The 15,006-nt window shown below is 38.7% G+C and overlaps 1 protein-coding gene across 6 annotated transcripts in view; it reads left to right on the plus strand.

The window, feature by feature from the left end:
- Window positions 1-15,006, plus strand: part of Shoc2 (Shoc2, leucine rich repeat scaffold protein) — an 89,049-nt gene that overhangs the window by 37,929 nt on the left and 36,114 nt on the right. For all 6 annotated transcript variants that reach the window (XM_006527228.4, NM_001168505.1, XM_011247299.3 and 3 more), the window contains one exon: window positions 5,294-6,223. In XM_006527228.4, coding sequence (XP_006527291.1) covers window positions 5,521-6,223 — 703 coding nt within the window. In that variant the 5' untranslated portion in view covers window positions 5,294-5,520. The remainder of the gene's footprint in view (window positions 1-5,293; window positions 6,224-15,006) is intronic.

A 15,006-nucleotide genomic window follows, 5' to 3' on the forward strand; every position in this document is an offset into this window, starting at 1 on the left:
GAGATGTAGTGTTAGGAGCAACCCTGCGGATTGGATATGGGACAACAGAGCAAGTGGAGAAAGTCAGCAGGCAGCCTATCTGCTTATCTGGAAGGCAGAGTCTGTGGTTGAACAGGGGCTATTAGCTCGACTTGGGGGCCAGGACACAGCATGAGATGGGGAGGGGAAGCCAGAGCAGGGGTGGTCTATGGGATTCTCATAGATGTCTACTGGGTAGTGGGGGCAGGTGGGTGGGGAGGTTGCAGCTGGTGTTCTGTTGCACTATTAGGAGCAGCCCTAAGAATTTGGTCTAGGAGAACAGAGAGTACAGAAGGTCTGTGGGTAGCCTACCTGCTGGTTTCTTTCATTTCTTACGGTGTAAGTTGTAGTCTGTAATTCTTTTCATTTTGCTTCATCTTAATATGTCTTCATTTTATTTACATTTCTGGAGGCTGTTTCTTCTGAGTAAGTAATCCTGGGTATTACATCTTTTAATACTTGAAAAAAAAATTTCCACTTCTTCTTGGCCGGTGTGGTTTCTGTTGAAAAGTTCACTTCTGCTCAAGTCATTCTTAGACTGTAGGTTTACATTGGCCAGTAAATACGATTTTCATGTTCATGCACATGAAATGTGCAGATTTCTTTGAGTTTCCTTGGTTTGGAGAGAGTTTGCTCCATATTTTCTCTCAACAGATTTATGAAAATATCAGGCATAATCTTTTCAAGTATGTTTTTTAGCCCCACATTCTTTTTCCCTGCCTTGGGTCTTGTTTTCACACACTGCTTGTGCTTGTGTTACATGTTGAGTTTTACAGAGGGGAAGGGGAGGAGGGATGGGGAGGATTGTGGGAGGGAGTGACTGGGAGGAGTCAGTGAGCAGGATGGGTGTAAAGTGAATAAGTTAAAAAAATTAAATTTAAATAAATGTTGAGTTTTGGAAATCTTTGTTGAGATTTCACTGAGCTTTCTGTAATTTCTGTTCCTATATTGACCAATATGGTGAATTTTACAGTTTTTTTTATTATGATTTTTAGTTGTAAATTTTTCAGATTATTTCTTTGTATCTTTTGTTCTGAAAAATTTTGATATGTTTGATTTCAAGAGCATTTATTTGTTGTAACATTTTTTATTTTATTTTAACTGAAGTATTTTATTCTTATCAAATTATTTAACAGGATTGTTTGAGATCTGCTGGTCATCTTTTCTCTTTAGAATTAGTATTTTCTTAGTTGTTGGTATAAGAAATTTTAGATTATGTCATGAACATCTTGAGAAATGAATTTTTATAAAAATTTTCAGTTTTCTCAGAGAATCAACCTGTTTGGTTCAAAACAAATGTCCTTGCCCCTTGGTGGCCATTGGCTCACTTAGTTTTCTGAGTACTGTTGGTACTCTGCTGCGCCCTGCTGGGTGCCATCCTCAGACTAATTGCAGCTAACAGTTAAGTCCTCTGAGCACATATTTTGATTTTGGTTTTTTTTTTTTTTGCATGAATTACTAGGAGCTTGAACCTGGGAATACTAAACATATTGACAGAATCTGTCTGTAGTCTATTCTTCTGCTGAATGTTCTCTGTTGCTGGGAGAGGTGCTGTATGGTGTTTTAAGCAGTAGTACAGAAAATATTACCAGCAATAAAGAATTAGTCACAAAATATAAATTATTTTAAACTACAAAATATTTGAGGTAAACTGATGCATCCATAGAGTTTGCCTGTCTTTCCTGCCTTTGTGAATTCTTTTTGCCTATCAATTGTTCAGTAAACTGTACATACATTCGTGCACGACAGAGGCTGGCTGACTAACAAGTCCTAGAGATCACTTCCCTAATACAAGTGATTACACGTGAGCATGGTCATGACTGTCTTTTCACATGGTTGCTGAGGATTGAACTCCTGTGTGTATGATTGTGACAAGTACTTTATCAACTATACCTAAATGAATCTTGTGCCATTAGATGTTTGTTTCTAGTTCTTAAAATACAAATATCCACAGAGATTACTTTTGTTACTGTTTTTCAAAGGTAGTTCTTATATCTACGTGCATCAGAATCAACTGTTATGTTTATTATAACTCTCCTGAACTATGTGCCTTTTCCCCTTACAAATCTCACTTTATTCATTTTGTACTTGTTGTTTCTGCTCCTTACTTTGAGACCTTTCCTGTTACCTAAAGCCATTTGGTTAGTTATGTAGGTAACGCAGACTCAATGTATTTATTTGTTAAGTCTAGCCTATGGATATGCACTACTTCATTTGGAGTCTTCAAAAGTTTTTTTTTAGTGTTTTATGTGTTTGGAGGTGGGACGTCTGTGCATGAATATAAATGCACTCAGAGGTGCGAGAGCCTCCTGGAGCTGAGGTTACAGGCTGCTGGGGTTATAAGCTGCCTGATGTGGGTGCTGGGAACTGAACTTAGGTTCTCTGGAAGAGTTGTATAATGCTCTTTATCACTGAGCCATCTCTCCAGCCCCCTAATTTGAATTCTTGATTCTGTTAGTATCCAAAGATTAAAGGGCTAGCTAGTTAAAATACTAGAAATAAAATATTTATGTGTTTCTGTGTCTGTTTTTATAAATTGGGCATAAGAATCCCTTTCTTTCTTTTAATTGATTAATCTATCTACCTTACATCCCAGTGCAGTGCCCTGCCGCCACTCAGAAAGGGGAGGCCTCCTATAGATATCAACCAGCCTTGGCATATCATGTTACAGTAAGATTAGACTTACCTTCTACTTGGGTGAGACCAGGACTCCCATTAGGCCATTCCTTCAATGTCTGCTCCATCTTTACACCTGTATATTGTTTTTTTTTAATTAGATATTTTCTTCATTTACATTTCAAATGTTATCCCGAAAGTCCCCTATACGCCCCCCCACCCCCCAACCCACCCACTCCCACTTCCTGGCCCTGGCATTTCCCTGTACTGGGGTGTATGATCTTTACAAGACCAAGGGCCTCTTCTCCCATTGACGTCCTACTAGGCCATCCTCTGCTACATATGCAACTAGAGACACAAGCTCTGGGGGGGGGGGGAAGGTGCTGGTTATTTCATATTGTTGTTCTTCCTATAGGGTTGCAGACCCCTTTAGCTCCTTGGGTACTTTCTCTAGCTCCTTCATTAGGGGCCCTGTGTTCCATCTAATAGATGACTGTGAGCATCCACTTCTGTATTTGCCAGGCACTGGCATAGTCTCACAAGAGACAGCTATATCAGGGTCCTGTCAGCAAAATCTTTCTGTCATATGCAATAGTGTCTGGGTTTGGTGGTTGTTTATAGGATGGATTCCGGGGGGGGGGGGGGGAGTCCTTCAGTCTCATCTCCGAACTTTGTCTCTGTAACTCCTTCTATGGGTATTTTGTTCCCCATTCTAAGAAGGAACAAAGTATCCACACTTTGGTCTTTCTTCTTTTTGGGTTTCATGTGTTTTGCAAATTGTATCTTAGGTATTCTAAGTTTCTGGGCTAATACCCACTTATCAGTGAGTGCATATCATGTGTGTTCTCTTGTGATTAGGTTACCTCACTAAGGATGATATCCTCCAGATCCATCCATTTTGCCTAAGAATTTCATAAATTCATTCTTTTTAATAGCTGAGTAGTACTCCATTGTGTAAATGTACCACGTTTTCTGTATCCATTCCCTGGTTGAGGGGCATCTGGGTTCTTTCCAGCTTCTGGCTATTATAAATAAGGCTGCTATGAACATAGTGGACCATGTGTCCTTATTACAAGTTGGAACATCCTCTGGATATATGCCCAGGAGAGGTATTGCTGGATCTTCCAGTAGTACTATGTCCAATTTTGTGAGGAACCGCCAGACTGATTTCCAGAGTGGTTGTACAAGCTTGCAATCCCACCAGCAATGGAGGAGTGTTCCTCTTTCTCCACATCCTCGCCAGCATCTGCTGTCACCTGAATTTTTTATCTTAGCCATTCTGACTGGTATGAGGTGGAATCTCAGGGTTGTTTGATTTGCATTTCCCTGATGATTAAGGATGTTGAACATTTTTTTCAGGTGTTTCTCAGCCATTCCTCAGTTGAGAATTCTTTGTTTAGCTCTGTACCCCATTTTTAATGGGGTTATTTGATTTTCTGGAGTCCAGCTTCTATATATATATTATATCAATCATATTAGTCCCCTATCGGATTTAAGATAGGTAAAGATCGTTTCCCAAGCTGTTGGTGGCTTTTTTGTCTTATTGACAGTGTCTTTTGCCTTACAGAAGCTTTGCAATTTTATGAGGTCCCATTTGTTGATTCTCAACCTTACAGCACAAGCCATTGCTGTTCTGTTCAGGAATTTTTCCCCTGTGCCTATATCTTCAAGGCTTTGTCCCACTTTCTCCTCTATAAGTTTCAGTGTCTCTGGTTTTATGTGGAGTTCCTTGATCTACTTACACTTGAGCTTTGTACAAAGAGATAAGAATGGACCAATTCGATTTCTTCTACATGATAACTGCCAGTTGAGCCAGCACCATTAGTTGAAAATGCTGTCTTTTCCACTGGATGGTTTTAGCTCCTTTGTCAAAGATCAAGTGACCATAACACTTGCATATCTTGTAGGCAATACAAATTGTAGGTTGAAGGTTTTGTGGCTGTGTTAGTGTCATAGTCTCTCCATTGGATGTCTTGCCTGCTTAAAGGAGATGGGCTGATTCAGGCTTCATATCCCCTGCTGGAGTCTCAGCTAGGGTCACCCTCCTAGATTCCTGGGAGTTCCATTGCCTTAGGCTTCTAGATTGTCCCAGAAGTGCCTCCGCCCCCATTTCAGTTGTCTGTCCTATTTTTCTCTCGATGAGTTCTCCTGCCACTTGCTCCCTCCTGTTCCTTCCACCCCACCCCACCCCATCCCATCCATCCACAGTGTCTATTCTATTCCCTCTTCCCAAAGGAGAGTCACAGGTCCTCCCTTGAGCTCTCCTTATAACGTAGCTTCTTTGGAAACAACTTATTTTTAAAAGGATTATTTACATATATTAAATAAGTAAATATTTTAAAGTCATTAGAATGGTGTTTGTACATAGAATGCAATTATTAGCTATTGTGATTTTGCTTACTTTTGACTTCTCAAAACTGTGTATATAGTTAACTTGGATTCTATTTTAAACCTTTTCCTGTGAGATCCAAGTTCTACGAAAGAAGGCTGATGTGCTCTCCAGCTTCTGTAGTTTGCAGTGGATGTTTCATGATAGGGGGGACTAGACTACTGTATAAGATACAGGAAAAGTGACAAGTTCTATAATGATTGTTTTGAGACACTTCACATATGTTCGTCATAACTTAAGGTAATTTACCACTTATTTGTTGTATTTCAGGGACTCTAATGAGCTGACCAGGACCATTTTACCAGTTGAAATGAGTTCTCAGAAATGAGCATAGTGCTGTTAGAGTCACCATGTAACGGACGGATGTGACTCCAAGCGCACCACTTCTTCATGCCAACCCTCTTTGACTGGGAAGGATCTTTGTCTTTTCATCGTTGATCTGGATTGCTGGCGAGGAGGAGGAGTTCATGTAGTGTTTGAGTGAAGCTTGAGTCACCATGAGTAGTAGTTTAGGAAAAGAAAAAGACTCTAAAGAGAAAGACCCCAAAGTACCGTCTGCCAAGGAAAGAGAAAAGGAGTCAAAAGCCTCAGGAGGCTTTGGGAAAGAGAGCAAAGAAAAGGAACCTAAAGCCAAAGGGAAAGACGCCAAAGATGGAAAGAAGGAGTCCAGCGCTGCCCAGCCAGGTGTGGCTTTTTCAGTCGACAATACCATCAAACGGCCAAATCCAGCACCCGGCACTAGAAAAAAGTCCAGCAATGCTGAGGTCATTAAGGAGCTTAACAAATGCCGGGAGGAGAACTCAATGCGGTTGGACTTGTCCAAGAGGTCTATACATATACTGCCACCATCAGTCAAAGAGTTGACTCAACTCACAGAACTTTATTTATACAGTAACAAATTGCAGTCCCTCCCAGCAGAGGTGGGCTGTCTAGTCAATCTCATGACGCTGGCTCTCAGTGAGAATTCACTCACCAGTTTGCCTGACTCTCTTGATAACTTGAAGAAGCTGCGGATGCTTGATTTACGGCATAATAAACTGAGAGAAATTCCTTCAGTGGTGTATAGGCTAGACTCTCTCACCACTCTCTATCTTCGCTTTAATCGCATAACTACTGTGGAAAAGGACATCAAAAACCTGCCGAAGCTCAGCATGCTCAGCATCCGAGAGAACAAAATCAAGCAGCTGCCTGCTGAAATTGGTGAGAGCTCGGGGCTGGTTTTGTAGTATTCGTAAGCTAAGTAACTTCCTTCAGAGCTTTCCACTTCAGAAACTTCTCAACTGTTGGAAAACATTTCTATATTTTTTTCTTATTGATAGTTTATTAAATATGAGTAGGTAAGACATTATTTTATTAAGTGAGTTTTAAAAATAGATATAATTAGGCTTTTCTTAGACAACTGAACTTGGTTTTTCATTGGAGAAAATTTAAAAGAGGATTGCCTAATTTTTTTGTTTTGTTTTGTTTTTTTGAGACAGGGTTTCTCTGTGTAGCTGTGGCTGTCCTGGAACTCACTCTGTAGACCAGGCTGGCCTTGAACTCAGAAATCCACCTGCCTCTGCCTCCCAAGTGCTGGGATTAAAGGCGTGCGCCACCACCGCCCGGCTGCCTAATTTTTAAGTTGTTATTTTAATACATGTTTTTCTTAAGTATCTTTATAGATATATTTTATCTTAGCTACATTGTGTCAACTTTTCTATTCTGACTCTCTCTTTGTATGAAAAATGTTTATTTAAATTAATATCACTGTCCACTGATTATCACGGTCAGTTGTCACATTACAACTTTGTGAAAGAACACTGCCATAGGAAAGTAGTATTCCCTCCCCCATTTTTAAAAGTACTTACATGCTCATTAAAAATAAAGTGTCGCAGCTGGGCACAGTGGTGTGCATTACCCAGGAAGCCCCCGGCTGGGGTGATTGCTGGAGCCCAAGGTTTGGGTGCATCCTGACTCACATAGCCTCAGAAACAGCAGCAGCAAACAAAATCCAATATAGAAAGGCAGAAGAGAGACCGACAATACAGATACATTGCTGCTGGCAGTTTGAAACATTTCACTCTAGTCTTATGTATTATACTGAAACAAAGGAAAAACTTAAAATGGTAATGGGAGGAAAGGAATAGAGATGTGCAAACAGATCAATAAAAAGAAATCAGCTCTCTGATCCTTTTCAGATAAATTTTGGACATTTTAAAAAATTTTGGGATACATTTCTGGACCATTATAATGTATTGACTCATTAACAGTTTTTGAGAAATTTAAAAAGGTAATATCTTTGAGCCCTTTTGATAAGATTTTTAAAATATCAAAATAAGAAATGGATTTGGGAATATCAGAATTTTTCATGTTGTTGTAGGCAGCCTGTTTGCTTAAGAATTACCAAAGATGAATTGAGTATTTTGTCTTATAGTGGATGGTACTGGAAACTTGCATACTGGGTTTTGCAGCTTCTTGGTGATGCAGTGTTCTATGTTTAACATTAAAATATTGCAGTTAAGTTTCAGATATGTTCTATTATATTTTGTTCTACACACTTAAAAATTGATTTTGTCTCAAGTGACTTCCAGCCCTAATGAGAGAAGTGCATCCTTACAATGAACATGGGCGCTGTCTTAGTCAGTGTTCTATTACAGTGAAGAGACATGGTGGTCATGGCATCTTAGCATGGTAGCTTAGAGTTCTACATCTAGATCCAAAGGCAGTAGAAAGAGACAGACTCTGGGCTTGATGTGGGCTTCTGAAATAGCCCACTCTCCACTTCTTCCAACAAAGCCACACCTCCTCCTAATTCTTTCGAATAGTGCCATTCCCTGGTGACCAAACATTTAAATCTGAGCCCATGGAGACCATTCTAATTCAAACTACTACAGGAGCCTACAGAGACTCATGTTTGCCCAGGATACAGAAAACAAGCCACTGATGGTAGGCCCACCCCTAAACAAATCACTCTAGCAACCCTCTTAAGGCTCAGTGAACATAACAGAAGTGGGGTCAGGAAGTCTGTAAGAACCAGAGGACAGGGTGAAGGGCTACAAAAAAGCCATTCCCTGAATTGGATACAGCTGCTATAACTAAATCAACTACAGTTTCCTGCACTGGGTCCACAGTCAAGGAAGCGGGTGGGGTTCACAGGGGTCCAACAGATCCTGGGAAAGGAGCAATAGCAATCACTTGCTTTTGTTTTGAGCTCTCTGCTCCATCCACCAGGCTACAATGGCTAGTTCCAAAGCCATAGTCACGAAGATGGCCCTGGGTATTCTTATTGGGTCACAAAGCAAACCAAATAGACAAAGCTGCATGAAAGATTTGTGGAAAAGGGGAGGATGGGCAGGGTTGGTAAGGACAGAGAAAAGTGGTCAGTATTCAAAGAGTACATCTGCCAAACTAAAATGCCATAATAATAAAAAAGAAAAAATTATTTTTTCTTAAATATATTTAGACAATCCAATATAGATTTTTCTCAAGTAATGTGCATACACGAGATGACTCACTCCTGAGCTTTTAAAATAGTCTCAAAAAAAACCCCAAAAAACCCAATCTGTGGGTGGGAATGCTTCATCCCATGTCCCCTATAGGAGAGTAGCTGCTGAGTGACTGGCCTTAGTACTGGCTTCGTGCACATAGCTCACTGTCCATTGTTGACAGAAGTTTAGTCTTTTGTAAAAAGAAATACTGATTTTTTTTTTTCTCTAAAAATGTTAGCATTCTGTCTAAACTCCATCTCCACACTGTAGTGGGCCTGATCCACTATAAAAGGGGCTGCTTGCCCCCTCCTCCCTCTCTTGTTCCTTTATTACTCTCTTGGACTCTTGCTCACTTGTTCTTCCCTTTCCCCCCTCTCTCCACATGCTCATAGCCAGCCTCTACTTCTCTACTCTTTCTCTCTTTGCCTTTCTCTGGCTCTACTACCCACTTAACTCCCCTCCCATGCCCTGGGTCATTTCACTCAGGGTTTTTCAGTGGTTATCAAGAAATATAAAACGTTTTCTATCTATAACCTCATTGTTTGGTGTTTGTGTTATACAGGGTCCCCACAATTTGACTAATTGACAAGTTTTCTCTCTTAGGACTTGATTCCATAGTATTTGCTATCAGATTATAGTTTATCTAAGTCAGTTGGTATGTAATGAATATGCAATAAATATATAATCAATTATCTATTCATAATAATACAAAATAAACATAATCAGTGGCTTTTAAAAATTGAATGAACTTAGTAGATTAACTGTTTCTGATTTGCAATTTTTCTTTGAATTTCTTAGATGCTAAGTGTTAGTTTAGTCTTTAATGCATATGGCTTGAAGGCTGGAGAGATGGCTCAGCAGTTAAAGGTTAGGCCCACCACTAAAATAATAATAATAATAATAATAATAATAATAATAATAATATAGTAATACTTGAATAGAATTTATTTGAAACCTAATATTTACTCCCCCCCACTATTTTAGCATTTTATATTTCAGCATTTTTAGCATTTTAGTATCATATTTTAATATTCTGGTGTTATAATAACATTTTAGTGTTATTTTCAATATTACCTTAAATAGTAAGCTTTAATCCCTAAAAGTTTTAAAATTCTTTTAGTTTTTTCAGGAGCAATAGAATTACTTTTATGGATCCAGACATTATTTACTAAAAATCTCGTTTGAATGTTTTTTAACAAATGGCAATAAATAACTTTACAGGAACAGGAATCGGTAAGGAATTTAGAGAGTAGGAAGTTAACTATTCCAGATTGTCATGTCTTTTACTAAACAATAAATACGTGAAGGATAGAAGCTCTCTTCATTGTTCAAAGAGATAATAAGAGAAATGGAAACAGTCTGTGAGCCAGAAAAGCATTAAGATTGTCAGTTTCTGTGTTGCCTGAAGTGGGAGGGAGGGAGGGAGGGAGGGAGGGAGGGAGGGAGGGAGGGAGGGAGGGAGGAAGGGAGGGAGGGAGGGAGGGAGACATCAGCCATACCTTTAGAGTGTTACCCAGTGACAGGGGTGCAGTCCCTGCTTTCCCTGTCCCTTATACAAGCACTTGCTTAGAGAAACCCACAGACTAAGTCTTTCAAGGGGTGGGGAGGAAGGGTTTGTTTGAGTGTCAGATTGCTCTATTTCTCTAAGTCTACTTGTTGGTTGATCCTGTTTAATCGATATTTCAAACCTTTTTTTTTTTTTTTTATGTCTGTGTATTACATTTGGGTGAAAGTTTTGTTCCATATTTTCTTTTTGTCGTGTGGGGTTCTTTTTTTTCTTGGGGAAACTCATTTTTTAGTAGTCTTTTCAGTATTCTTGTCTTATTGTTCTGTTATTTCTTGCTTTTGTTTCTTTTCTTCATCAGAGATCATACTTTCTATATTTGGATGCTGGGTTACATTTTAATTGGATGTCAGAGCATTGTTACAGCATTTTTGGATCTAGATTTTGTTGAATTACTTTATTGGGCATATAGTTTGGCATACAGTTCAGTTACTTGGGAATCATTTTAATTCTTTGAATTTTCCTTTTCAGCTTTGGTTACAATTGTTCTTTTGTTTAGATCTAAGTTATTGCCAGTATGCCTTTCTCAGGACTCTTCCAGATAGACTGTATTTTATGAGAGCTTTTCTAATGGCAGATTTAGACTGTACCCAGCTCTGCATCACAATTGCTGGGAATTATTGGGTTGTTTCTTATTGACTTTTTGTTACTATTCCTCATTTGCTTTCTATATGATGATCAGAGTGCAGACAAATTCTAGGTGGGACTTCCTCCAGGTTGCATGAAGCTTTTATTGCTGTGTGATTGTCTCTTACACTCTGCCTTACAGCAACTTGTAGGCACTTCAGTTGTCTAGACTAGTCCTTTCCTGCTTGTTTTGTAACTTGTATCACTCTTGGGCAGTAACTTGGCAAACAAGTTTGATACAGTTTTCCTTGGTCTTGGAGAACATGATCATGTTTAGCCCTTGTCTACTGCCCTAGGCACCATTTTCCTATATATTGTGTTCATTTTCTAGTTCATTATAGCCATTGTGGTTCATACTGACAGCTAGTCATTGCTGATTCCGTGGTTTGAATGAAGTATGTGTGATGATTATAGATGAATTCTCTTATCACCCTCTCGTAAGTGGTAACAGTTTGTTTTACACCATAGTTAAATTTCCTTCAAGTCATTGTAATCTTGTAGAGATTTAGATTCAGCTCTTAGGTGTTTTGTTTGGTTGTGCCCTTAAAAACCTAATAAACATCCTGTATTCTTAAACTGTGATTATTTTTTTCCTCTCCTCTGTTATATAGCTCTTTTGATACTCCTAATCTTCTTATTTTGGCACGGCTAAAGTTCCAAACTGTTTGGTACCATAGTAAGTCTGATCTGCTCTTTCTGCTTTCAAACTATTGTTTCCTTTTCAGGCTCCTCATAATCTCTCACACATACTTATTTTTATGTAGTGCAAATTTCGGAACTCCATTCTTTGTTAATTTTTTTCTTTTCTGCTACTAAAGTTCCTTTAATAACTTTGCTCTCAGACTAATGGAACACTGGTGTTTGATGAGATTATTTTCCATGAGCATATTTACCAGAAATGTCATAATAAAAAATGAGGATTTTATGTAATTCTATATATATTTTATTTATCTCTATATAACATCCTAACTCTTAAAACAGTAATGATTTGTTTAATAGTTACAACTATTTTCAGTGGACTTCTAAGTCAAGATTATTTTTCCCAGGGTCTCTCATCAGGCTGTTAGCCAAGGTTTTGGGTGGTATCTGAAGACTGACCTGAGAAAGAGTTCAAAATGTCATTTCAGAGTCCGCTGACAGTGGGACCTTGCTTCATTAAGGATGACAGCTTAATGAAGAAATCATTAAATGAGAAATCAGAAGAGGTGGAAGCCGCAGTCTTTTTTTTTTTTTTAAGATTTTTTTTTTTTTTTTTTTTTTTTTTTTATGTATATGGCAAGTACACTGTAGCTGTCTTCAGACACACCAGAAGAGGGCATCAGATCCCATTACAGATGATTGTGAGCCACCGTGTGGTTCCTAGGAAGTGAACTCAGGACCTCCTCTGGAAGAGCAGTCAGTGCTCTTAACCAGTGAGCCATCTATCCAGCCACAGTCTTTTGTAATGTAATCACAGATGTCACATGTCATGTTTAACATATTTTGCAGTTTAATCCAATGAAAGGAAGGGGGTAATTATTTAATCAGTATATGTATTTATCCTGAAGGAGGAGTCACTGTGAGCTGTTTTAGAACTCTTGTTACAGTTCTCTGCTTGGATTCTTTCCACCTCTCAGCAGTAGCTCTCACAGTAGGTAGGTTCTGGGCTGACTGCTCCCTAGCTGGAATGACATATGTACCCTAGACTCAGGTTCCCTGCCTTCTTTCAGAACATCCATTCGAATCTATGAGAAAATGAGCTCTTGGAGCAATTTTCTCATCATCTGTTTCAAAACCTTAATTTATACTTCATTATTTGGTCAAAATGGTTCCTATTCCTTAGTTGATATTTAGTACATGCCAGATTTTTTCCCCTCCCAGGCCTTTAGTTCTTTTTTTTTTTAAGATTTACTTATTTTATGTATATGAGTATGCCTTATGTTCTAACGTGTACATGCTTATTTTTATTTTTCTCTCCTGACTGCCCTCATCATTTTCCATTTCTTTGCCCCATTTAATTTTACAGCAGTTACATCCTATTCTTTTGAGTCTTGATCCCGTCTCTCTCTAGTGTAAGTTTCTGAATATGGAGTCGTGCTTGTTTTACTGCTGATTTTCACTAGGTACACAATTAGTTTTTCTTTAAAAAACAAATTAGTAAAGTCACAGAGTTAAAGATCACTAACTGGTTGGCTGTGTTGGCACAGGAGAGCTTGGGCTATAAGGGCTTGAGGCCCACCTGGCACTGCACAGAAAGATCCTATATAAAAGCAAACAAACCTGAAGAAATCTTTACCATAGATGGCCTTGAAGAGCCAGAAGAATGGCTCTTAATGCTGAAATTTTATAAGCAAGCAATAAAGGGCCAGTTTGGAGTACAGATCCTCTTTAGCGCCCTTTAATAGTTTATATATGTCTTACTAGTTTCCAGTTTCAAAGGAACACCCATTTGCTGTATTTATTGTATTGTAGTCTGTTTCTTCAGCATCCAGTGTGGAACCCAGAAAAGAGAATGATTGAATTAATGCCCACGTAGTAATAATTTACCTTCTGTTAAGTTTTAGAAATATGCGTGATTGTATAATAGCCATTAAACTTATTACTTGAGTGGTCGGTCATGTGTAAGTGTGGTGTGAGTGTGTGGTTGGTTGTTTGTTTTAATGATATTAAAGTCAAAGACTGTTAAACGTTGGATGCCTTGGGATCTGCTAGGTCTAAGGAACTGAGTTTTTGGTTTTTTTGTTTTTTTGTTTTTTGTTTGTTTTGTTTTTTGAGACAGGGTTTCTCTGTGTAGCCCTGGCTGTCCTGAAACTCACTCTGTAGACCAGGGTGGCCTCGAACTCAGAAATCCATCTGCCTCTGCCTTCCAAGTGTTGGGATTAAAGGTATGGGCCACCACTGCCCAGAACTGAGTGTTAAAGCAGCTAATTGCTGGTGCTCCCCTGTGAGAGCACCAGTATTAGCTGCTTGTATATTAACCCTGATTTTGGTAAGCCTATGGGCGTGTTAGCAAATAACAATGAAATTGCTGAGCCTGTGATCCACACCCCCCTATTTTTACTACTTTTTCTTGTGCTTTCTAGGTAGTTTTTGCTCATTTTGTATGTTTTAACCTTTTAAAATCAGCAACACTTGCTTTTCTCTTTACTTATAATCATGTGTATAGGTGACACGTGTATTCTTCTAGTGTTCAGTTCATAATGTGCCACAGTGGATGTTTAAGCTTTTGAGAACTGACACCATCATATCACTGGCGCTCCTTAGGCTCCCCTAAGAAAACCACCTTATAGCTTGTGAGATCCACTCAAATTATAAGCACTGCACACATCAGAATATCAAAAATCAAAAACACTGGTAATCTCTAATTTAGCTGAGGATTCTTATCCATTGTTTATAGGAATGCAAAATGGTTTGACCATTTAGATGACAGCTATCCGTGCACTACAAAGTTAACTGATGTCATCATAATATATTTATCTCTGTATGCTTCCAAGTATATACCTAGGTGAGTTAAAATTTGTGTTCACATTAAAACTTACACATGAATGTTTTAATTAGCATCTTTATTGCTAAGAATAGGAAGCAACTGAATTGTCCTTCATTAGGAAATGGTTAAACTGTCCATGGATAGTGGGATACTATTCAGTGACAAATGAACTGTCAAAGTACAGAATCCAACCAGACCATTTGGGTGTAAGTAAAAACTAGCCTGCACATCGTCCCAGGTATCAGGACTCATTTGGGAAGTGGTTGTTGGCACAGTACGGGGGTTGGCGGGGCATTGTTCACATATAAGAGAGCCTTCTACAACAAAAAAGGAGTCTGGTTTAAAATATCATATTGCTTGCTGAGTTTGAGAAATATTACAAAATAGTAATTAGCTTGTATTGAATCACAGCTGCTCCAAAGTTAACATAGTCTTGCTGTATTTAGTTGCCCTGTCCATTTTAGATTTGGTGTGCAACTTCCTTTATACTAGTGGAAATTTATTTTAGTTAGAGTTGAAACTACTTAAGTATTTACTAATACAGAAAATAGTGACAAGCCAACAGTGGTGGTTCGTGCCTATAGTCCCAGTGCTTGGGAGGCAGGGGATGGAGAATTTGAGTCTTATGTGAGCCACATAAAGAGATTTTGTGTCAAAGTGGGGACGAAATGGCATAACAAAAAGTTTTGTTCTGATGTGAAGAATGTTAGTATCCAAAATTAATTTTTCTTTCAGTTAAAATGATGATTTGCACTAAGCACTGTAAAAGACGTGGAAAAGAGATATAGGTGTATATTTCTGTCTTCTGAGAGTTGTTCCCAGGGAGGAGGAGGGGAGAATCAGTAGGGGAGACGGAAAA

Source organism: Mus musculus, chromosome 19 (assembly GCF_000001635.26).
Source record: "Mus musculus strain C57BL/6J chromosome 19, GRCm38.p6 C57BL/6J".
NCBI lineage: Eukaryota > Metazoa > Chordata > Mammalia > Rodentia > Muridae > Mus > Mus musculus.